Genomic DNA, 24,308 nt, shown 5'->3' on the forward strand with positions numbered 1-24,308 from the left:
AAATCATTTAGAGTAGGGTTGGGCTGGAATATACTCTATTAAAAGAGATGATGATAAATAAATGATACTTGATGGAAAGAATTAGTTTTACTAGAGAGGTACATACTAGGTCTTTTATTATTGCAAAGTTATTAGTTTCTACTCAGGAGTACTGTGACCAAACCATTTTTGTTGATTTGAAGATTAATTGATTTCTCAATTGACTGAAAGACATTTTTTGATTAATCATGTAAGTCATGTATTGAGCAAAAATGCCAAACATTTTCATCTTTTAGCTTCTCAAATGTTATAATTTGCGGCTTTTCTCTCTTAAATATCAATGTAAATTTTATATTTGTGGGTTTTGGACCGTTGGTTGGACATTTCAATGCCATCATGGGCTCTGAGAATTTGTGGACATTAGTAGGCTATTAATCATATACTTTTACTGTGTACAATATAATTCTATTTTCATAGCTAAAATGAATGCATTTAATATCTATAATGTGTTTTTATTTATTGCTTAGTCTACTATTCTATTATTTATGTGTATTTTTTTTGTTTAAACTTTAAACTTTTTTATTTTTTATTGATGGACGGTACACGCTATGTCCATTTACTATGTTCATTCACTATGTTCATTCACTATGTATATTCTGTATTTCTATTTATTGTTTTATAATATTTTTGTACACCTGTAACTCTGCATCTGCGCTTTGCTGCTTTGACACCTGAATATCGCCCCAGGGATTAATAAAAGTTGGTCTTATCTTATCTTAAGTCCGGCGAGGTCCTCCTGTTAATTAATCAATCAATCATTCCTCAAGAATGCCAAATATTTCCTGATTTCACCCTCCCATATGATCATAAACTGGACATCCTTCCTTCACACTTTTCAGGAGGTTAAGGAGCTGGTCTGGGTCACGTTAAAGAAATGAGGTGGTCATCACCTAGCTAGTTAAACTGTGAATAGGTTGCACCGCATTCTTCAGTGAACACCATTCAATATTTAACCCTCTGCATAGTTTGCATTTCTTCACAAGAGCCTTTTGCAACAGGAGTCACCATGGGGATTCCACTGAATATAACCATAAACGACAGCTACTACTGAGAGAGAACAGGCCCATTGTGCCCTTTATTATGTTTTTAGGAAGTGACTTATCTTGTAGGTGTATTTTCTAGAGGTGGGGGAAAAAAACAATTTACCTATGTATCGATTTGGAAAATTATTTTTGTAAATGCCAGAATCAATATATTTGCTTCATGTGAGTCTATGCGGAGGTAGAAGGAAGTTACCACTATTATTGTTGTAGTCTGAGTAACGTGATCCGTTCCGTATCCGTAAATCAAAACAAACCGCAGCTGGCCGCAATGAGGAAGCAGAAAACGTTGGAGGGTCAGCGTGGATATGACCTGCACCCTCACATGTTAAATCCAACGTGGTAAACACTACACATCCAGTAAAGTATGGAAACACTTTGGGTTTCACACATTGTCAGGAAAAGAGTTTACTTTGGTCATGATTGTGGTCAGAATCTTCTCAGGACTTGTAAAGTGTAAGGAATACAAAATGATCAGCAGTGACCAGACTGGTGCTCTTATTGTGAAGGTCCAGAGCGGGTCTCTTCCGGTGCTGTGCTCGCTAGCAGCCGTTAGCTTGTCTTGTCGTCTCGGTGATTCATCCTGATGACTCCTCGCCTCGCAGGAGGTGTCGAGCTGCTTCTCAGGCGGGTTTAAGTAACACCGAAGTGACTGAAACTCGTTTCTCTTCTTTCTCTCTCGTCAGGAAGACACACGGAGCTTCAGCTCTCTTCTGTGGAAACACTTTTATATTTAAATTAACAGGAAACAAGACCGAAAGACCGAAAGATGCCTAAAGCGGTGAGTAAACTCTCTGATTTATTCATTTATTCATCATTTACACTCACTGCTGGTTGTGTCACTCAACTGAAACATCACAGGTCACATTAATGAAGGATTAAACCTCCTAAATTCAGTATAATCTTCTGTTTGTGGAAGGATTTTCTCACATTAATCTAGCTCATTTATGTCGTAGTAACTGTTAACTGTTAAGAGCAGGTTACCTGGTTACCTAGGTGATTGGTCAACTGTGATACAGTGAATGCTAACATACTGATGTAATACTTTATCAAACATACTAGATTTTTTTATTTTTAGTACTTTTTTTTTCTTCCCTTTTTTCAAGGTTGTTTTTTTATATATGCAATTTACAGTTACAATAGTTTATAAAACATTTTTTTAAGTAGATGAGCTGATAGATATATAAACTAATTAAGTACACTAAAGAGAAAACAACTTCAACATTTAAAATTGAAATAAAATTAGGAAAATAAATAATAATAGTAATAATAATAATAATGATAAAAAGAAAGAATAGAGTTAAAAAAATAAATAAATACTGTATTTAGTGTAAAAATGTCAAAACTGAGTGAGTTTTTGAATCAAAATTAATTTGATGACACATAATAGTTTATGTTTGGCTGTAAATTTAGATTTTTTTTGTGTTAATTTTGAGAAATAAATCACTTCCTGGGAGTGACAGATGTTAAAGTGATGCTACTTCCAGGCTGAGTGACATTTGCCATTTAATTACATGTATTTAACTTCTTTTAAACTCTCAAGTCAGTGAGCCAGAAACCAAATATAGGGGTTTAAACTAAATTAAACACATTTATAGACTTAATAACAACCTGAACAATGCCATCTTTTCACTGGACTGATGTAGATTTGTCATGCTGACACATAATAGTTTATGTTTGGCTGTAAATTTAGATTTTTTTTGTGTTAATTTTGAGAAATAAATCACTTCCTGGGATGTTAAAGTGATGTTAGCAGAGTATAAATTCCAGACTGAGTGATCATCACTCTCAAGTCAGTGAGCCAGAGATTGTCTCACATTAATCTAGCTAACTAGCTAATTTATACTGTAGTAAACTGTTAACTGATGCTAATACTTTATCAAAATATTGTATTTAGTGTGAAAATGTCACAACTGAGTGAGTTTTTGAATCATAATTAATTTGCTGACACATAATAGTTTATTTTTGGCTGTAAATTTTGAGAAATAAATCACTTCCTGGGATGTTAAAGTGATACTATCATCAGAGTAACTTCCAGGCTGAGTGATCATCACTGTGAGACATTTGTCACATTTAATTACATGTATTTAACTTCTGTTAAACTCTCAAGTCAGTGAGCCAGATACAAAATATTCTTATGTTAATTCTTAACAACCCAGCATAGCGTGAGCTATGCTGGGTTTCCTACTGTCCAAATGTGGCAGTAAGTCCTCTTTTCATATAAATAATGCTTAAAACACAAAACGTCTCCCTCTCACTCACATCTGAACTGTCACAAGAGTCTTTAAAAAGAACTAGGAGACACATAGCGTATCCTGCATACATACAAATATACATATATGCAAATACACAAAAACAAATAACCCCCTCCATGTGGAATAATGGCATTTCTGGATCTGAAATCATAATTTCATATAAAAATATATAAAAAATCAAAGTAAAAATCAAAGGAATTGGTGAGGAAAAAAACATTTATAGACTTAATAACAACCAGAACAATGTCATTTTTTTACTGGACTGATGCAGTTTTGTCATAGAGATGTACAGTATGAGAAGGGTCTGTGTTAAAGGGGAAAACTCACATGCTCTTCTCATATCCTGCGGGTGTCCCATATGTTTCATCATCCACTTTGCAGGAACATTAATAGTGAGACTTATATTCTATTTCAATGTGCTTTCAGTCATAGTCACAGGATCTGTATCTTTGACGTCATTCTCTATAATGTTGCACACTCGTCCATCATCATAAACAAGGGGGGGTGGAAAATGTCTTGTTTATATCCTCAGGAGTTTGCGATGAATACAGGGTTCTCTCTTAGTCTCTTGAAGTTGTTTTCCAGGCTGAAATTTAAGGGATTGCTGCCCACTTAAATGTTCCCATAAGTCATCTTGGACTCTAGGTATAAATGTGACAAAAGTATTTAGGGTATTAATGACTTTTCATCTTCAAAGAAAGCAAAACAAAAGACAAAAAAGAGCCATTGTTTGATGGAGCTGTCCTATATATTTGAACAGGTTTTTTTGCCCTCAATTATTCTCGACTCATTTTGCCCCACCCCAGCTATTACATCGTGTACAGTCGCACATGGAGCGTGTCCTTCCCTCAGCTCGCTGTTTGGAAATTTCTAGCATAACAGCCTGTGTGTGCTCTAAGGAAAATGTGATGGAAATGTCAGACATGGATAAAAAACTTTGTTCTTTATTTAAAAAGTAGAATAGAAAGTCCAGAGATGCCTAAAACAGTTATTAAAGTTTGACAAGTAACAAATCAGACAGGATTAAAGAAAGATTTTAGTAAAAAAGACAAAAACAGAAGCATGAATTGGTGCTTAAAAGCTGCTCAGATCGTGACAGAGACAGGTTGCTGCTAAACAGAGCAGCGTATTGTGATGACAATGACCACAGCACCGGTCGGTGTCATAAAGTGTGTTGTTGGTTTGTTTATAATGGCCTTGTGGTTGTCATGAGCGTCGCCTGGGAAATGACATCATTACTGTTTGATAGCGGCAGCACACCAAGTCCCACAAAACAGCCTTTTTGGACGTAAATGTCAGATTTCTTTTTTTTCCATGACATCAAGAAATGAATACAAGCCTTGATTTTTAAATTTAATCCTCTGGACTGTTCAATATGTGGCCTCATGACTGACGCAAGCTTTGAAATATAGCTTAAATAATATCAATATGACACTAAGTCTATTTTAATTAAGTTTTTCCACCAGAGAGCTTCATCCTCTCAAAGTAATCCTGCAAATGCTGACTTTCACTTTTAGCCTCGGTGAGATATGTAAATTAGGGTTTATATTTTGAGTTCTGTGAAAAGCGTGTCATTGGATTACTAGTTTGACGAGTGTCAGTGGGTCAAGCCTGTAGTCGGAAACATATTACAAGTGTGGGAGGCAGGAGACGGGAAACAACACCCAAAGCTATAGTAACGTAAGCCTTATGCTACTTTAAGGCTGCAATTTATTTTCATTATTTATTAATCTACTGATTATTTCCTCGATTAATCCATTAATCGTTTACTATATACATTGTTAAAAAATATCTTCAATTTGCTTGTTTTTGTCCAAAATCCAAATATAATCCAAATAACTGTCATATGTGACAAAGAAAAGCAGCAAATTCTCACATTTGAGAGAGAAATTATTCAGCATTTTGGCTTGAAAAATGAAAAAATAGTTGATCTTTTAATAGAATTGAATAGCAGCTCTATTTTAATTCTCGACCCATTTGTTTAGCATCATGTTAAACCTGATATATACAGTAAGTGGGATAGAGATATTAAATACATACATGAATTGGTGCCTTCAAATGGAACTGGTGAACTCGTGTTTACAACATAGGAAGTTGGCGTTCAAGCGGTTAAGTCGTGAGAATACCGCTGCTAAGCAACAGCAAATATTAACGTTACTGTCGGCGTCTAGAAGCCACAGAGGCTGACAATTTAGCAAGCTAGCAAGTGGGTAACATAATGACAAAATAATGGCAGAGGAAAAAGATGAAGCCGTTGGGAATATCAACATTTTCCTCAGACATGTTATACAGTTATGAAGAAAAACAATATACGACTAAAATTACAATATATTCACTTATTATGCACCGAAAAATGAACTTCCATATGAACCTCCGCCATTTCTGACAACGTCAACAAACACGTCACAACTCTTGAACTCGGAGCTTTCAGAAACTTTCCACTTACGAGGTCGTGAATACGACAAGAGGGGGGCGTTCATATGAACACGGTAAACACGACCCCATTTGAAGGCACCATATGTCTTACCTTCTAAAACTACCTGCATTCATCTTATTCATCTGCTTGGACTCACAATATCATGGTGATGTTAATGTTCGATGGCACCTGACACCAGGTACCTTTTGTTAATTGACCAATACATTCTAATGTCATTTTAATTTGTAAAGATTTGGGAAAACTAAATTGTCATTAAACCTGTAGGAAAGTCTTAAAGAAGTTTCAGATTATAACATACAAGTGTAATAGTGGAAAATGCACCAAAATGCACCTATGTCTTCAAGGCAAGTGGTTTGAGTCATACATTTTTGGGTGTTAGACACCTGCCATATACTGTACATGATGTCCTAAACCAGCATCCTCACCCCACGTCTCTTTCTCCTGACCTTCCCTGTCTTCTTTCTTAACTACTAATTGTTATCTAATACAATGAAATGCCCCCCAAAAATCTTTAAAACAACATTTTAAATGTGTTTGCTTTGCATTAATGAGGTTGAGCAGTCATGAAAACCTAATACAAGGTTATTAATCTCTTCCTAAAGTAACTGCAGTCCAAAGATCAAAGAGGATAAAAGTGCCAACTTGCTTTAGATTCGATTCTAACTGGCACAGAAACCTACAAGACTTATTTCAAGCTCAGATACTTGGCTTGAACTCAAACATTCCTACATTGTTTGGAATAGAGAGACTTTTACGACAGAGGACCAAGGCGCCCGGCGGCGGCAGGACGTTGGGCCAGATTTGAGGAGTAGTTAAGACTCCTGTGTTGGTGCTTGTGTGACTCATGTTTCACTTATCTGAATGACACATTGTCAGACGTAAAGGATAGCGCTCCTCGGCTCTCCCAGAATCCTGTTTCCTCGCGGTCACAGCCCAGTGACACAAACCATACAAGGCGTGGCCACGATCAACATGGATGGGTGTTTCCTTTTCATGTCCAATCCTATTGTTAGTATTTGTTCCTTTTAAGTAATTGATAACCCAATCATTTCATGTCATTATGATTTATTGTGATTTTTGTTAACTTTTTTTAACACTGGACCATGGGGAAAAAGTTGAATCATACACTTTTAGGGACTTTTACTTTGAAAAATATCTAAATTAATACATTAAAATGTTTGATTTTCAGCATGTATGTAGTCAGAGATGTCCTGAAATCAAATATATCAGTCATTGTTAGGAATTATTTATTACATTTTTTCCAGCAACCCAAAAATCAAAGAATAAAGACATTCCCCTCACAAATTAGTGGTATTCATTTATAAGGGACATGTAATGTTTTATACTTCTGTTGAATATCATCCAATCAATCTTATTTCCATATATGTATTTTGTATATACAGTTCACCTTATTTTTAAAACCGGACGTAGTCCCACGTGTATACTTCCTCTAACTTCACCAAGGTCGTCTCTAGCTCTCCTGTCAGCTCCGTTCTCTTTATACATCCATGGTCAGCTCCATCGGGGCCGTTTGAATGCATTTAACATAGATGTCAGTTCAGGGTGCTCTACAGTTCCTCGTTGCGGCCAGCTGCGGTTTGTTTTGATTTACGGATACGGAACAGATCACGTTACTCAGTCTACAACAATAATAGTGGTAACTTCCTTCTACCTCCGCATAGACTCACATGAAGCAAAAATATTGATTCTGGCATTTACAAAAATAATTTTCAAAATCGATACATAGGTAAATAAATTTTTTCCCCACCTCTAGAAAATACACTTACAAGATAAGTCACTTCCTAAAAACATAATAAAAGACACAATGGGCCTGTTCTCTCTCAGTAGTAGCCGTCCTTTATGGTTATATTACTCTCAGACCGTCTCAGTGGAATCCCCATGGTGACTCCTGTTGCAAAAGGCTCTTGTGAAGAAATGCAAACTATGCAGAGGGTTAAATATTGAATGGTGTTCACTGAAGAATGCGGTGCAACCTATTCACAGTTTAACTAGCTAGGTGATGACTACCTCATTTCTTTAACGTGACCCAGAGCAGCTCCTTAACCTCCCCAAAGAATGAAAAGTGTGAAGGAAGGATTGTCCAGTTTATGATCATATGGGAGGGTGAAATCAGGAAATATTTGGTATTCTTGAGGAATGATTGGTTGATTAATTAACAGGAGGACCTCGCCGGACTTAAGATAAGATAAGATAAGATGAACCTGGATGTACTGTAAAGTAAGTTTAAAGTTTAAAGTGCACTAGTGGTTAGGAGAGGTGGTTGCAGGTAGTCCAGATAGTCCAGATGGTCCAGATAGTCCAGATAGTCCAGATGGTCCAGATAGTCCAGATAGTGCACTTTTCATGTGGGGGTCAGCCTTGGTTGTGGAACCTGATGGCTACCAGCAAGAAGGACTGACCTAGACGCTTTGGTGAACATGTACCACTGAATTTAACATTATAGACATGACGACTGACTATTTGTATAACAATTTAGCCACAAATTCGCAGACTGACCGTACACGGTCCAGACATATACTCGGTATTGACCGAGTCTTGTTAAGTTAACAAAAATCGCAGTAAATTATAATGTCAAATCGCAATACTTAAAAATCGCAATACATATCGAATCGGCACTCAAGTATAGTGATAGTATCGAATAGGGAGATAGACGTATCGTCCCAGCCCTACTTTCTTTAAAGAGCCAGGCTAGTTTCTAGTCTATATGCTAAGCTAAGCTAATCAGCTGGTGGCTGTAGCTACATACAGTATTTACCGTACAGACGTGACCTTGGTATCGTTCTTCTCATCTGACTCTTGGCGAGAAAGCGAATAAGCGTCTTTCCCAAAATGTCACACTATTCCTTTTTAACGTAAGAAAAAGTATTTCAAAGTGTTTCACCAAGAAAGAACCAAGAAATCCTTCACACTGTTGATCACTCTTTGGTCCTCCATACTGTAATCTACTGTTTCTACCATCAAGCTCGTACTTGTTGTTATTCATTCTTGGTTACCAAAACTTTGTACTTCCCAATAGTATGAAAATGTGTAGAAGCTTTGAACCACTGCTCCTGTAGCTGAAAGGACTGAGTCAGTTCTTACTGGTGTGCCTTGTGAAGCAGGGGTTTAGACGGTTAATATGAACGCCTGTACTTTCCTCTGACTGAAGTTGCTCATTGTGGAACTCTGGGTCCTTGCCCGGTATATTTTTAGCATATGTGTCATGTTTTCTTTACCGCTCTGAATGGGCTCAGTTTATTGTGAGTTACCGTTGGAGGATTCAACTTTGAGATCAGATATCACTCACTCAGTGGTTTCTGTTGGCTCGTCTGCTCCACACATTCACATATTCCATTCTCTGCTGCTTTTTTTTTCATTTTCTAGGTGCTCCATCTGTAGCTGCTGTAAATAAATATAGACCGTGAGGTTGAGAGAAGCAACCAGAATCTGTCAGAGCTGCTTCTGCCAAATCCTAGAATCACTTTTCAACAACATGTCACTTCTTAGGGCAGTTTTCTGATCACTTCTGCTGCAGTTATGTGGTATTTCTTTTGGTAATCTGGCTCCTCTAGATGATGATAGCGGGGGGCTGCTGGGGCGCTGCAGCTGAAAGGGGATCTTTGTTTTGCTGTGTAAAGTAAATGCAGTTGCTTCCCCTCCTTCCCCTGCTTTTTAGCAGCGTCTTCAAGCTGGTACAAGAGTCCCAAAAGTTTCAAATCATATGCACATGTGGCACTGTGGGACAGAGCAAACTCTATGTGGCTCTGAGGTTTTGTCAAAGCCCCCCTCCAGACAGTTTTACTTCCTGTTTTTTGGTTAACGTTCTTTCTCAAACAGAGAATGGGGTTGTGGGTTATAGTCAGACGTAATCTATTACCATGGCAACCAGATTGCATCGTTTTTCAACCCAGTTTAGATGAGTTTGTGAGACCACAAATGAGACAAGAATTAGCGAAACACACCGACTCTCTCTCTCTCTCGCTCTCTTCTTCAACGTCTCCTCCTGGCGAGGCGGCGGTCTGGCTGCTGCTGCACCGAGGAACCGCACCGCCGCATGCCGGCCAAAGCGCACCGGAGGACGGATAGACATGTTGCTGAGGTCCGGCGTTTGAAATGCAGTTTCGGAACGTTTTGGAGGTTCACCGTCCACCAGCACCGGTCGCTCTCGCCTCAGCTCCCAGCACCGACACCGCACCGGGCTGCTCTGTGATTCGTCTATTTCTCTAACGGGACTTTGATCTTGTTTTCTTTTGGGCTGAAAGTTGTGCGCTGCCAGTCGTTCGGAGTTGTTAAGAGGCCCACAAACCTCCGGTATCGGCTGCTTTCCGTTAATTTATCTCCAGCAGGAGGAGACGGTAAAGAAGAGAGCGAGTGAGAGAGACAGTCAGTGTGTTGTGTTAAATCTGACGGTGGGATTTTATGTTATTCACTGAGTTGATTAAAAACACTAAAGTAAGGTGGAGGAAACTAAAAAATGAAATGAAAACCCTCAGTTAGCTAATGCAACGAGTTGGGCTAGCTAACTGCACCTCACTAGCTAACTAACTAGAAAGACAAACTGACAGACAGATAAACAGATTTATCGTCTTGCTAAGACTCAAACGAGCTTGGAGGATGACCTATGACCTGTAGCTTCTACTATAGTCAGACGTCATATTGCCATTTTACAAACCTTCTTTTTTTTTTAACTTTGAGCACAAAATTATTTGTCCAAAGAGCGATTTGGCAAACAGTGTGGCTAATCAACTTAGTCAGGAAATGACTCAAATAAATATGAAATATCATAGAAATGCCAAAATACACTGGAGGGGGGCTTTAAGCAACCTTGCCACAGATCCTGGGTTTTGACCCCAAGTGAATCTACTTGAAAGCAGGAGACACATGGGTGAAAAAAATGTGGCATCCTTGAAAATCCACTGTCTAGACTACTGTGTTCTTACAATATCCTGGACAGCACTGTGGTGAGGCGCTTTGCATCCAATGCTGTGATTGGATTTACCCTCTCTTTAGGATTTAAGCCTGTCAGTTAGTTGCTCAGCCTTTGTAGCTTCCTAGGAATCAGTGGGACTCTGAATCACCAGACGAGTCACTGCTGCAGCCCCAGACATCCCCTTTTCCTGTAGGCGTCATTGAATTTGTTCAGCGCTGCTCACAATGGGCTGGAGATGAAAGATGTCACTGAAGGGCTCTGTTAGCGGGGCTTTCTCTCTCTCTCTGTACTCCGTGTCCACCAACCTCTTTGTGTTGCTTTCACTGAGCATTAATAAGTTCAGTCAATACTTTGAGGGTCTTTTCATAACCCCCGCAAATACCAGAGACATTTGACATTATAACCCACTGAGAATCAGTATGTGCATTACCTCAAAGCAGCTATTGTAAATATTTGTGCATTGTTGCATGGGCCTTTTGTGATGCCATTTTGCTGATTACTAATCTAACCTACAACACAGATTATTGTTTCCCCCTCCATTATGGGATACAGTTGACGTCAGTTTTCATTATTCTGCACCAGTCATGGTATTTGTAATGGTTTTGAAATCGCACATTAATCACTGGGGTGGATCCTAGAATACATTCTCGGCTCATAAAGCAGGTTTCAGTTAGATGACCACCTCTTTTTTTTTGTGTGCACAGGCCGTTCTGATGGATCATTAACCAGAGAAATGAAAGCCTTTTTTTTTTTCTGTGAATGGGAGTGAATGACTGAAGTAGCTACCTTATTTTAGCCCTCCTCTCTTCAATCTGGCCATTCAGAATAACATCCATGATGCCTCTTTTTTAGCTTGGTAGTTTATAAGTGGAGTTAGTGTTTCTAACATGTTCCTTAAAATCAAAAGTTCACTGAATATGGGTACCAAAAACAGCTCCGATTTTGCAGCAGAATTGCCTTCAATCAGCCCGTCTGGCTCTGAGAAAGCAGAGATAAACACAGAGCCACATGTGTTTACTCTGCAAATACACCCCCTTACCAAACACACACAAACACACACCGAAGCAGTGTTGTGCAGTCTGGCATGCTTTACCACGTATAGGCCCTAATACCTACAGTATGAGAACCTCTTCTGTTGCTCTGGGTCGGCGTTTGAACTCTCGTTTTCTCATGTTTTTCCACAGGTCAATGTTCGCGTCACCACCATGGACGCTGAGCTGGAGTTTGCCATCCAGCCCAGCACCACCGGCAAGCAGCTGTTTGACCAGGTACGGTGCATATCAGTTCTCTAGCATCAGTGTTGACCTATAAATATGTTATCAATATCACTTTTGGAAACAAAATTATGTGGAAATGAATCATTTTTTGAATAAAGTTTTACACAAACAATCAATACAAGTCAGCCAATCGCACTCTAGTGGTATTTATAAAAGCCAATGTACTTATTCAATACATACACAAAAAGTTATTTGTAGAGTTAAAGTAATAGTTACACATTTTGGAGTTTAGGGGCAGGGAACGTCATCTCACGCTGCATTCACTTGCACGCAGAATTCTTCTTGTAAATTTCAGACCAGCCACAACTTTTCATATATATATATATTTTTTAATTAGATTGTCCAAAATTGGGCCTGCTGCTTGGGTTTCAAGGCATTTTTTAAGGGCAGCAGCTGCCGCCCGTTGCCACCCATTAGGTTTGGACATATTTTTTATCTATTATGTGTTTCACAAGTTAAATAAAACTGTGATTTTTTTATTTTTTTTTCACATCTGTGTTTTAAATACAGCTACACGATGCTGTTGCTTTATATATATCTACTATAAACTGCTACATCCTCCATCACCTAACTAGCCTAAAGGTCCTGACACTGTCGGGCCGTCAGTGAGTATCTGCGGCCCTAGTTTTTACGGTGTGGCCCGCACTGTTGGCAAATGGTCGGCAAATGCCGCTTTGCTTCATGTACGTATCATAACAACGGCTTGTATATCCGCAGTCCTCGGTCTTCCGGTTTCCCTTCTATGAATGATGAATACAGACTACCGCCACCTGCTGGTGTGGAGAGTTATTTCATCTCACTCGGACGCAGGACGTACGTGGTAGTCGGCCGTCGGCTGTAGTCTTTGTGGTGTGTTCGAGTGCAACATTTTGGTCAAGACACAGGCGACGTGAGGCGACGCAACAGTCAGCCTTCATCGCCGCTGGTTCTTTGATATCAGTTTGGTGTGTCTGGGCCTTGACCGGGTTGACGTCACTGCCAGAGGTCTGTGTTAGTAAAAGGAGAAAGTGTCTGCCCTCATTATCATCCCTCCAAAGCTCTTTCCATTCGTTGCATCCAGGTCTGAAAAGTTATCTCCTACAGACGAGGTTACAGGAGCTTTTGACCTCAAGTGTCTTTATCAGTTTCTTGTCTTCCCGCTGCTGAGGTTCAGGGATTATTATGAATGACTTCCTGTGATGAAAAATTGCAACTTAATATACGTAAGTGAACAAAGAGAACTTGAAACATTTAATTAAACTCATGATTGATGGCATTAGTGGAGGAAGTCACACAGTGCAGAGTAAAAGGTGTGGCTGCAATCATGGAAACATAACAAACCCTATGGTGTTTGGAACCTTTTTAGGAAATCTCAGTCACATTTTCTTGTTATATCTTATTATTATATATGGTTATATAGAAAAACAAGTCTTGTTTTTCGTAAAATAATACTTTTACACACTTTTTATAAATGAATGCCACCATAATTTGACCTCAATTGATTATCTCTTTCATCAGGTGTGCATTGAATGTTGAAGTTAGTTCATGTTTGTCCATGACACCGGATGTGGTTATGTAACAACTAAAAGTGGTCATATATGTGGCGTGGCATTTTGTCCATGACCCTTGTGGCTTCTTTTACCGGTCATTATTGTGAAGCGAGGAGGGCTTTTTCTTTTTAATTTGCAATGTTTCCTCTTGTTGTAAAACTCTATTGTGAAGCTCAGTGCTTGAAATCCAAATGTAGATGACATGTCATTAGCCTGAGCCTCCTCTGAGGCTGTGTGACAGCACCGAGGGAGGAAAGGCATTGTTTTAGCCACTTCCTGTATAACTCGTTTTTCAATAGCAAGTGTAGCCGGCTGTGTGTGTGTTATGGCTGCGTGTCAGGGGATTCAAACTTCATGTTGAGAACATTCTAGTCAAAAAATACAACCACATAAAGCATAATATCCCTAAAAATCCACTAGAATAAGAGCCATATTCATAATATTTTGGTGATATTGATGTCACTGCTTGTTTAAGGATGTCTTTTGGCTTATGACACGTGTTTTTTGAGGAATAAAGCAGCGGGGCTTCTGCTCTAAAGCTGCGTGGTTTTGTTCTAGGAAGGAATAGCCGAGGACCCAGATATTCGCCTTTTGACATCTCCCTATTTATAGGTGTGGGTGAATTCCCCCGCCTACTTGTTAGAATGGCTCTCGGTGGGGTGTGCCACAGATAATCACTCACTCCCTGTGATAGTGTCAGAGACGGCTCACTGCTCTATTTTAGCTCAAAGATACAATCTACTAATTTGAGGTCTACGACGCTTCACACCTTGTCTGAAGTCTGAGCAGCTGACATTTAGCGGTCCCTGAAGTCCGTCAGCAGCCTGATTTAGTTTTAAATGGGTGCTGTGTCAGTAATCAGCTGCACAGACACGAGTACACTCACACAGTGTTAGACAGGTTTTGTGGAAATGCTGAGTAACAGCAGTGAGCTCATTTCCAGGGCGAGTGTGAGGCCTGGCGTGGCCTGTGTGGTCGGCACTGATCATAACCTTAGTCTCCCTGCCATGCTGTTCTTATTCTGCCGCTCCCCTACACACCCTCGCTCAGTTTCACTTCCATACAACTGCTCTCTGCTGCTCGTTTCATTTTGAGTTGGGCCTGAATTAGAAAAATCCCAGCAGTCTGGTTCTCACTCAGTGGTTTACAGTAGATGACGTACTGGTTAGTTGTGTCTGTCCTCAGTGTGTTTGTCGTGTTCATCATCCCAATCTCCAGATGCTCTCTCCTGTATTCAGTACAGATGTTCCAATATGAGATTTTTCGGGAAGGATACCATTCCTTCAAATGTTTTATAAGATTGCTGGTGTTGAAATTGGCAACGCTTAGTGCCACCCCTCGAAACAGAAGCCTAACTCTTGGGCCAGGCTGCCCGCAGGAGCAGTGCGTGACGGCTACCTCACTGGCAGCGTTTCTGCTGCTGCTACCAGCTCTTTCTTTCGACATAGAGTTTACCGTTCATAATGGCCATTTCATTTAATTATAAATGTCATTTATATTTACTTCAGACAGAAAAAGGTTAAGAACCGTGTGGTAATTTGTAAATAATAGTAATAATCCACAATTAAAACCCCGTACTTTATTCATTCATGGAGCTCTGCAAGTCACTGCATGTTCTACAACACTGTCCTGTAAATATTTCAGAATAAAAGCCTTGTGTTAACAAATGAAGGAATTCTGTCCACAGAAAAAGTGATTGAGTGCTTTTATTTTGAAATGGAAGCAGGAAGTGTTGATTTAAAAATAAATCTTTACTTTTTGTCATGTCCGTGACATATTCTACAGATGTCTAGACATTAAAACTGTAGTAATGTTGCTTTTATGTCAATATACTGTCAAAAGATCACGTTCACTCTCTTGTTGTTCCTGTGAACCGCTCGCGGTAAAAATAGGCGAGACCTCGAATCTCTAGAAGAGACGCAGCCGAGCCGCGCTGCTCACGCAGGCTGTGTGGCTGCTCTAACCTGTTAACATGGACGCGGAAATAAAAAACAACAAGTTCCACAGCCGCTACGTGCTGCTGATGTCCCCTGGGTGGCCCAGGCTTTACATACTGTACATATTGCCAAATGGCTGACATTTTCCTCGCTCTGACTACCGTTACACTCTCCACTAGCACCGCACTGTTTTTTGCTATCGTCACGTGACAAACTACCTGCAATCAGTTCTTCTTTGCTGCTATAAAACATTATATATATACTGTACATCCATGGCGACAGCACAGTGAAGGCTACTGTTTTGGAGCGGTGAAGAAGAATTGATTTCCTGATTTTTTTCTGGGTTAAAACTGGCTTAACCGATACTGGTATCGTACCGGAACAACGCTAGTATTCAGCTCTTGAGAGCTGGTTTGGATTGGTTAAAAGCCAGAAGAAGTGTTGGTGTTAAACAGCTGAAAACATAGCAACATTTTAAACACTTCAACAATGTCTTGAACTGAATCCAAGTCTGAAATAACTGGCTGACAGGTGCCAGGAGCAAAATATGAAACTAGTCCACATATACACCCAACCCAACATGTCAAAGACGCATTCAGAAATCGCTGCAAGGCTGTTCCAAGTCAAGAGAGGGAACTTATTGCTTGATGGCTATTATTCTGCGCTATAGTATTGTAGCAGAACTATATTCAACTTGTAACACTCCCTTTACTGTTCTGTCACAATGAATGTGTGGTCTGACAGCAGTAGACCCATTTCCTTTGGGCCAGCAGCACCCTCTGGCCCCCTCACCACCACCACCAAGCACACTCCTTCATCTTTGTGCTGGTGAACCCCTCCCTTCCCCTCCTCCGTCGCTGGAGGACTCCACGCTATTCAGCCCAGAGGATGTAGTGAGTAATGCTGTTTCAGCCCAGTGGCATTCCTCTCTCTCACCACAGTGCCCGAGCTCCCATAAACCAGACGGAGAGACTTTCACTCTCTGTCAGATTGCTGTGAGATGAAGCCGCAGACTCAAGTCATGCTAACTGTTAACCTATTCAGCGCTGCAACTTTTCAACCTTCTTTCAACCTAAAACGAGTCCGACGTGGGTGGTGACGCTGCGCTGAAGAATTTGTTGAAAGGTTTAGTTACTACCTGACTGCAAATGTTTCACTGAGGTTTTTTATAATCATTGCCGAAATGAAGCAATTTTGTTTCTGCTTATAAGAGCTTGTTAAAAGAGTGTGGCCCCTAAGTTTTATTCATATCTATTAGAAGCCCCACGATACGATATTATCACGATACTTAAGTCACGATACGATCTTATTGAGATTTTAAACATTTTATGATATCCTGAGTATTGTGGTAAGATATATTGCAATTATTACCTTTTTTCAACTGCAAATTATGCAGTTTGTCAACATCTGTTTTGTCTACTAATAGGGGTGTCACGATTCTCCAAATCCACATTTCGATTTGATTTAAACATGCCATTTTCAATACCTGTATCTGTGTGACCCACCTCAGTACATAATCATTACAAAAACACAACATAAATCCTTCTGCAGTGCATTACAAGTGTGCTGTAATGCACACTTTGTCGTCATATACAGTCACGATTGTTCCTCTCGTCTCATTTTTCCCTCTCTCCTCTGATCATTCTTTGTCACCGAGGGTTTGGACAGTCTGTAGTCAAGCTTGTTGCTCTCGCTACCAACATCAGCTGCTCTGGTTCAGTCAAGCTGTATTTTTCTTGGGAGGCACATATGTAGGCGGGGCGGAGAGAAAAATAAAATAATCGCCGATCCTGCTTTTGTTTTCAATGATCGAGATCGGAGGCTAATTTCGAATGATTTCCAATTCAGATTCGAAATCATGACACCCCTAATTAAATCTGCAGGAAGTACCCTGAGTATTTGAGTATTGAGTTAATAGCAGTGGTATGTAGGGATGATATGGCTATGAACCAATCAGATTGCTTGATGTGAGCTACCTGTTTTATAATATATCATTAATGGTATTTACTGCTACTGAACAAATGTGATAATAAATAATTACAGGCTTCATCGTCTCTACTGGTTTACCATCATACTTTATCACTGTGAAACAGGTATTAAATTATATTCTATGTGGTATTAAAACAATCTTTGAAAGTCTTAAATCTAACTATTTTGCATCGGAGTGTTCTGTTGTCATTAATCTTACTTCGATCGAGGTGTTAGGAGCTCTGAGCCTACATCGGCACGACCTAGCAACCCATTAAAGTCGAGGCACCCTGCCAAAGCGACCTGCTGCGATGTCAGTTCACTAAACCTGCGTCCCCAGATTCAGATCTAATCCTCCTCTAATGAACTGAACTATTTTAAGTATCCTTTGTCAGCGGGTGTACATAGCATGTACAACATGTTATTAAAGCTAGTTTATCTATCGATCAAGGGAAGTACAGTGTTGTTTTAAAGGTTAAAGTTGTTACCTCCCTGTCGGTGTCGAGGTTGTACCAAGCCTCTCTGCAGTAGAGATTTCCTTTAGGTATCTGAGCGGTAGCCCACTCTGCCTCTCACGCTGTAGACCCCCAAAGCAAAACCACCATGAAAGGGCTGATTGTTTGTCTGAGGCCTTATGAGTTTCATTACAGGTGAGATGCAGCCTCTCTCATTTCAGGCCCTCATTCCAGGGCTTGTTGTTGTTGCACTAAATACAATCCATCAGAAGAGTTCGCCAAGCATTCATCTGTACTCCTACAGGTCAGCCTGCCCTGTATTTTGTGTCAAAAAGATGGCAGTTTTTATTTTAATTTGAACCTTGGCTGGAGCTTATCATCGGGAATGGGCTTGGCCGGAGTGCCAACGTGTTGATTCACCCTGGCAACTTAACACCTCACCTGGTGACTGGGTGGGGAATTTGGCAGCGATGCACTTAAAAAGGGATTGTCCCACTTAACAGCGCACACACACACACACACACACACACACACACACACACACACACACACACACACACACACACACACACAAAAACATGAATTTCTACACGGTGCTGCTGGAAAACTGCTCTCTGCCTCTCTTAAGACCATAAAGAGCCTCTGACTGGTCGTTGAGGTTTTTTTCCTCCAGTGGAAAATGGTAAACTCCTCCTCCTGCAGCGCAAGTGATTATTCCAGATCTATAACTGGGTTTTCACTTTCTGCCTCAGCTGCACAGTCAAATATTGGTTGAAAAAAAATCTTAAAATTGCTGATCTGTTCTTAGAAAGAAGTGTTTCCAGTGCGGTTGAAATTAAAGCCGGGCTCATAATGTGCCTTTTAGACGTTAGTAATGAGGAGTTTTGCCAGAAAGTAACAGCAGCCTCGCTCTGGCCCTCTCAGTCTGTTCCTTGAGTCAGAGACAGGATGCTGGTCATGCAGCACGTTATACAGTATCACTCCTCCTCACCGGTCAAACAATAGGACCGCTTTGTTAAAGAGTTGTCATACTCGTGAGTGCTGCATATTGCAACAGACCGAGAGATGTGAGCTAAGTGTTACTTCAAGTAGTGTTATTTAAATATTTCACCATTACTAGGAATTACCCTTAATTAAATATGCTGATATTGCTTTATATTATTTATGACACAACAACAACACAGAGGCTCCGTAGTCTGAACCAGGGCGGTGAACTTTATTACTCCTTTCAACCTTGACAAAGGCAGATCAGGCGAGATCCACTCCTTCTCTTCTATGTTTCACAATAAAAGCCCTTTAGACATATAATATTCACAGGTGATATTTCATGGGAATGAATCCTTACCCCAAGTGAAAGGAGTTCAAGTACCTTGGGGAGTGAGGGGACAACGGAACGTGAGATTGGCCGGAGAATCGGAGCAGAGGGGGCGGTATTGCATTCGCTTTACCGCACCATTGTGCCGAAAAGAGAGCTGAGCCAGGAAGGCAAAGCTCTCGGTCTACCGGTCAATCTTCGTTCCTACTCTCACCTATGGTCATGAGGGTTGGGTCATGACCGAAAGAACTAGATCCCGGGTACAAGCGGACGAAATGGGTTTTCTCAGGAGGCTGGCTGGCGTCTCCCTCAGAGATAGGGTGAGAAGCTCAGTCATCTGTGAGGGACTCGGAGTAGAGCTGCTACTCCTTTGCGTTGTGTTTTACGTCTGCACTACAAGGATAGGTTGAGTCTCAGTGACAGTGGTGACCGTCTCCTTGTCCAGATACATTTGTTCCCCAAATTGCAACCAACATGCAGTGTTTTAAAGTGTATCTTTATTTGTCCTGGCAGTAGTTGACTGTTTGTATCATTACCGTAGCCAAGTCCATACTCAGGCCTGGGAATGTGTAATACTATGAGGGTTGTTCAGCAGATTAGTGTGGTACCTGAGTATGCCACCTTAAGGTTAGATTTTTCAGGCCTCGCCAGCGTCTGCAAAGCCTTCAAAGGCCTTTTCACAACTCCTCGCTCTGCTGGAAGGAAACCATCAGTGATTCATTTACATTTTTCAATTGACTTTTGAGGTGTGATCTCTTTGTTTTGGCTACTACGGTTACATCATCATCTCATAAACTGTTTTCCTGGAAGTGCCGGTTGTGAATTTTATAAATCTCGTCAAATCTTGGAGAAGTGAAGCCAATGATGAAGTGCCTTAAACCTGCATTCTCTCTAACAGCCAGCAGGGGGCGACTCCTCTGGTTGCTAAAAGAAGTCTGATTGTATAGAAGTCTATGAGAAAATGAGCCTACTTCTCACTTGATTTATTACCTCAGTAAACATTGTAAACATGAGTTTATGGTCTCAATCACTAGTTTCAAGTCTTCTTCAAAACAGCATAATGTTCATTTAGTAAATTATGGTCCCATTTAGAGTCAGATAGACCATAAAGCAGGGGATGCTTTAGGGCGTGGCTACCCTGTGATTGATAGGTTGCTACTACGCCGTTGTGTACTTTTGGGTTTTGGATTTTTGGTGAAAAGTGACAGACACTTGAAGACGTCACCTCGGGCTCTGGGAAGTTGTGATTGAGCTTTTTTTACATTTCATAGATGAAACGATTAATGGATTCATAAAAAAGAAATTAGCAGATTATTTGATAATGAAAATAACCATTTGTTGCAGCCCTACTGTGTTTTAAGACTTTGTCTTTCCTTTTCTCTGTGCAGGTGGTGAAAACCATCGGCTTACGTGAGGTCTGGTACTTCGGACTTCAGTACATGGATAGCAAAGGTTACTACACTTGGCTAAAACTGGACAAAAAGGTAAGATCCATCTTAAAAAAAATATTTTTTTGTTTGATTTGATCTCATAATAATCCTCCTATCTTATAAATGCTCACATTATTAGGTCATTAGGGTTGGAGGAAATACTTTTCCAGTGCCTTGCAATGCTTCATCATTCGCACACAATGTCATTTATACCGTCACGCTAGTTATTTCACAATCTAAGTTGTATAATTTGTTCATGATACCTCCCACCTACATACCTGCATGGCCATTTCACTCCATGTCTCTCCCTCTTCCTGTGGATTCAAAGTGTATAAACAATAGAGATGCATTCTTTCTCTGAGCTCCACTGTTTGCTTTCCAGTCAATCAGTAGCCACCGTATTATATATAGTATGTATATATTCACGATGCTGTATTGTGGTTTCACTTCCGACGTGGCAGCGAGAGCAAGAGCGTGAACTCTTTATGAACCAGAACTGCTTTTGGTTCTTCTCTGTTATCCCTGAGTAAACACCGGTTACTGTAGCTTCTCTAACTCTTACTCCTGGAGCTGCTCGCAATCTAACTCGTGTAATCTGTTATGCAAAAAAGCAAATCAACCAGAGGGATGAAGTCATGCCTGTAAATAAGCAGAATTCCAGATGTTTAAGATTGTTTTGGTATCACTGTTTGTATATGACCTACCGACCCCTGCAGCCCTTTACACCAGATAGTTCTGCATTAATAGTCTCTTGAAGAGGAACACAGATTTTACACATCAGCTAGCTCGAGGCTACATTAGCATCTACTAGGGATGCAAAACCGAACTGTAAAAGAACAAACCGTGCAACGATGTTCAAACCGAACCTTGGGCTTGTTGTAACTGATGCATCGCTATTAAATACAGACCTGCTAATTATTTGATGACGTGCCAGAGACATAGAAGAGGTAATTATCTGAACATAGGCTCACTTGACCGTTAAGTAGCCCGCCTTATTTCATGTATACAATCAGTGTTATGGCTTCATAAAATATAGACCTAGTATTAATTACTATCAATCTATCTATTTATATATTTTGGAGTTCAAAGACATTGGAAATGGTTATGTTTTTCTTCTCCCTATTGTGCAAAAAAAAAAACGAAACCAAATTGAACTAGCATCTACGTTGTGCGCCAGGTTTTGACAAGGAAGAAGAATGCATGGAATAAAAAAGACGATATCTCTGGTTCTGCTGCAGCAATTTAGACCCTTTATCTTTTAAACTGTCCATCATGAGTTTGACAATGTGACAGGAGTTCAATGCTAAATTGGTGGAATGCTCTTAAAAATGTGCACCTGACTCTACTGGCTCTTAAGCCATATAGTGCAGCATTAACTACAGACTGTAAACTAGAATTACCGCTTCACGTTTGTATGCCTCCGTCAACATGCCAAATTACAGTTTACAGCCATGTTTGTCCAAAATGTCCTCACTTCATCATTTTAGCATATAAATTCTTGAATTATGGCCAAAAATGTGTTTTGTGAGGTCTCAGTGACCTTTTACCACCTAATTCTAATCAGTTCATCCTTGAGTCCAAGTGGAATTTGCTAAAGGCGTCCCGAGATGTCGCGTTCACAGGAATTGGGCGGACGTGAGGTCAACGTCGTGTCTAGAAGGTAACCAGCAAATTGCGAAACTATAGCAAGACGGGTTAAGGTTAGGAGAGGTCGTCGGGCAGCGAGTCTCGTTAGTCTTTGTGAGTTTTTGCACGTTTTCACAATTTGCGGGATACCTTCTTGACACGACCTGAGGTCACAGTGACCTTTGACCACCAAACTCTAATCCGCTCATCCTTGAGTCCAAGTGGACGTTTGTGCCAAATTTGAAGAAACATAATGGCCGCGGCTATCGCTGTCGCTGAAGGTATAAAAACTATAGTGAGTAGATTCGGTCTGTTTCTTTCTTATCTGATGAATAATTACCTGACTGAAACAAATAGGTAGGAAACCCTGCTAATCTATCTAGAGAATCTTCAAAAGTGTCCTATTTGCACTTTATAATCATAAACACGGGTCAGTGAGAGAAAGAGAAAGGGTTCCGCCTGCCTCAGTCAGCAGCAGTAAACTGTACACTGTGTGCTGACGCTGACGCTGCAGCTCACCAGCACAATGCCTCGCTCTAACTGGAATATTCCCAGCCCCATTCTCTCCATCAAGACCGCTTGGTTCCTGTTTTGAAATTAGAGGAAGAGGCACGTTGTGTAAACACGTACTGTACCTCGGAGTAATTAAAGTGTATTTCCACTGAATGGTAGTGGTAAATCCCCTTTCGGTTAAGAGCAGTGCACCCATGAAACTGCAGAACTGTAAGCTGTTTCCTAATTTATTAAACATTGACACACAGTTTACAGGTTTGAGACATTACTTATGATTTATTAGGGGTGTAAATCACAAGTTTCATCACGATACAATATTATATCAATTCTTTGGACAATGATACGATATTTGCTGAAAGTCTGCCACGATGCGATTTCGATTTGATTCAATTCAGGGGCCTGAGATCGATATGAGATGATATCATATTCCCATTTAACACAATCAGTTACATTTATATCACCTCACAAACTTAATAAACCTTTTAATAAAAATAATAAATATCAAGTGGGAATTTCAAAATAATGGCACAATAATGATATTTTCACTTTTGCATCGATGTATTGGATTGTTTATCATTGAGTCGATCCAGATTGATGTATTGTTACATCCCTATGATTTATACTATTAAAAACTGAATGCACTTTATAAACCGTCACGATTCCGTGTTGATCATATCCTGGCTAAATACCCCACGTACACCTGATAATACTCAACTAATTACAATCCAGCTTTACCAGCTGGTTGACATTCTAGGAAAAGTGCGCTTCTTTGTTTTCTTGCCAAGAGCTGGATGAGAAGATTGGTGCGTCTGTCACGTCTAGCTCTAGTATCAATCTTCACATCTAATCATTGGCAGGAAACAATAAAGCCTATTTCCCCAAATGTCCCACTCTTCCTTCAATGCCCACCTGATACCGTATGTTAACTATGTTGTAATTCCTCTCCAGGTGTCGTCCCAGGACATGAAGAAGGAGAACCCGCTGCAGTTCAAGTTCCGGGCCAAGTTCTTCCCGGAGGATGTGTCCGAGGAGCTGATCCAGGACATCACCCAGAAGCTGTTCTTCCTGCAGGTGAAGGAAGGCATCCTGAGCGACGAGGTCTACTGTCCACCGGAGACCGCCGTGCTGCTCGCCTCCTACTCCGTTCAGGCCAAGTTTGGAGACTACAACAAGGAAGTCCACCAGCCCGGATACCTGCTTACCGAACGCCTGCTGCCAACCAGGTGAGACGAGAACAGTCGAGCTTTGTTGTCGTGTTAGCACCTAGGTCAAAAGGCAAGATGTTATGTAGTAATGCACTTGGCTTATTATACTGAAGCAATACGCTTTGGCACTGGCGCAAAGTAATTTGTTGCATAAGGTCATTATTGAATAATTAGAGACATTTAAGAGGAAGAAGAACATTAACAGGGACCATCTCCACCCTGATTTATAGATAGTGATGAGTCTAAAGCATTTTAATCATTTGTGTGGGTGTTTGTATGTCATCTATTCCCTTTGTCAGTGTATAGAGTTGCCAATTCATGCTTTCAAGGCATACATACAGTACATACCTGT

General features: G+C 40.3%; 1 protein-coding gene across 2 annotated transcripts in view; it reads left to right on the forward strand.

Moving 5' to 3' along the window:
• The window catches only part of ezrb (ezrin b), a 45,456-nt gene that overhangs the window by 940 nt on the left and 20,208 nt on the right, over positions 1–24,308 (forward strand). Inside the window, exons 2-5 of one of the 2 annotated variants that reach the window (XM_037750981.1) lie at positions 1,766–1,860; positions 11,886–11,969; positions 20,571–20,666; positions 23,700–23,974. In XM_037750981.1, coding sequence (XP_037606909.1) covers positions 1,849–1,860; positions 11,886–11,969; positions 20,571–20,666; positions 23,700–23,974 — 467 coding nt within the window. In that variant the 5' untranslated portion in view covers positions 1,766–1,848. Of the gene's footprint in view, positions 1–1,649; positions 1,861–11,885; positions 11,970–20,570; positions 20,667–23,699; positions 23,975–24,308 lie in introns of those variants that run through there. The other variant, XM_037750980.1, reaches the window with a different exon arrangement.

The sequence above is a fragment of the Sebastes umbrosus genome, chromosome 18 (assembly GCF_015220745.1).
Source record: "Sebastes umbrosus isolate fSebUmb1 chromosome 18, fSebUmb1.pri, whole genome shotgun sequence".
Taxonomy (NCBI): domain Eukaryota; kingdom Metazoa; phylum Chordata; class Actinopteri; order Perciformes; family Sebastidae; genus Sebastes; species Sebastes umbrosus.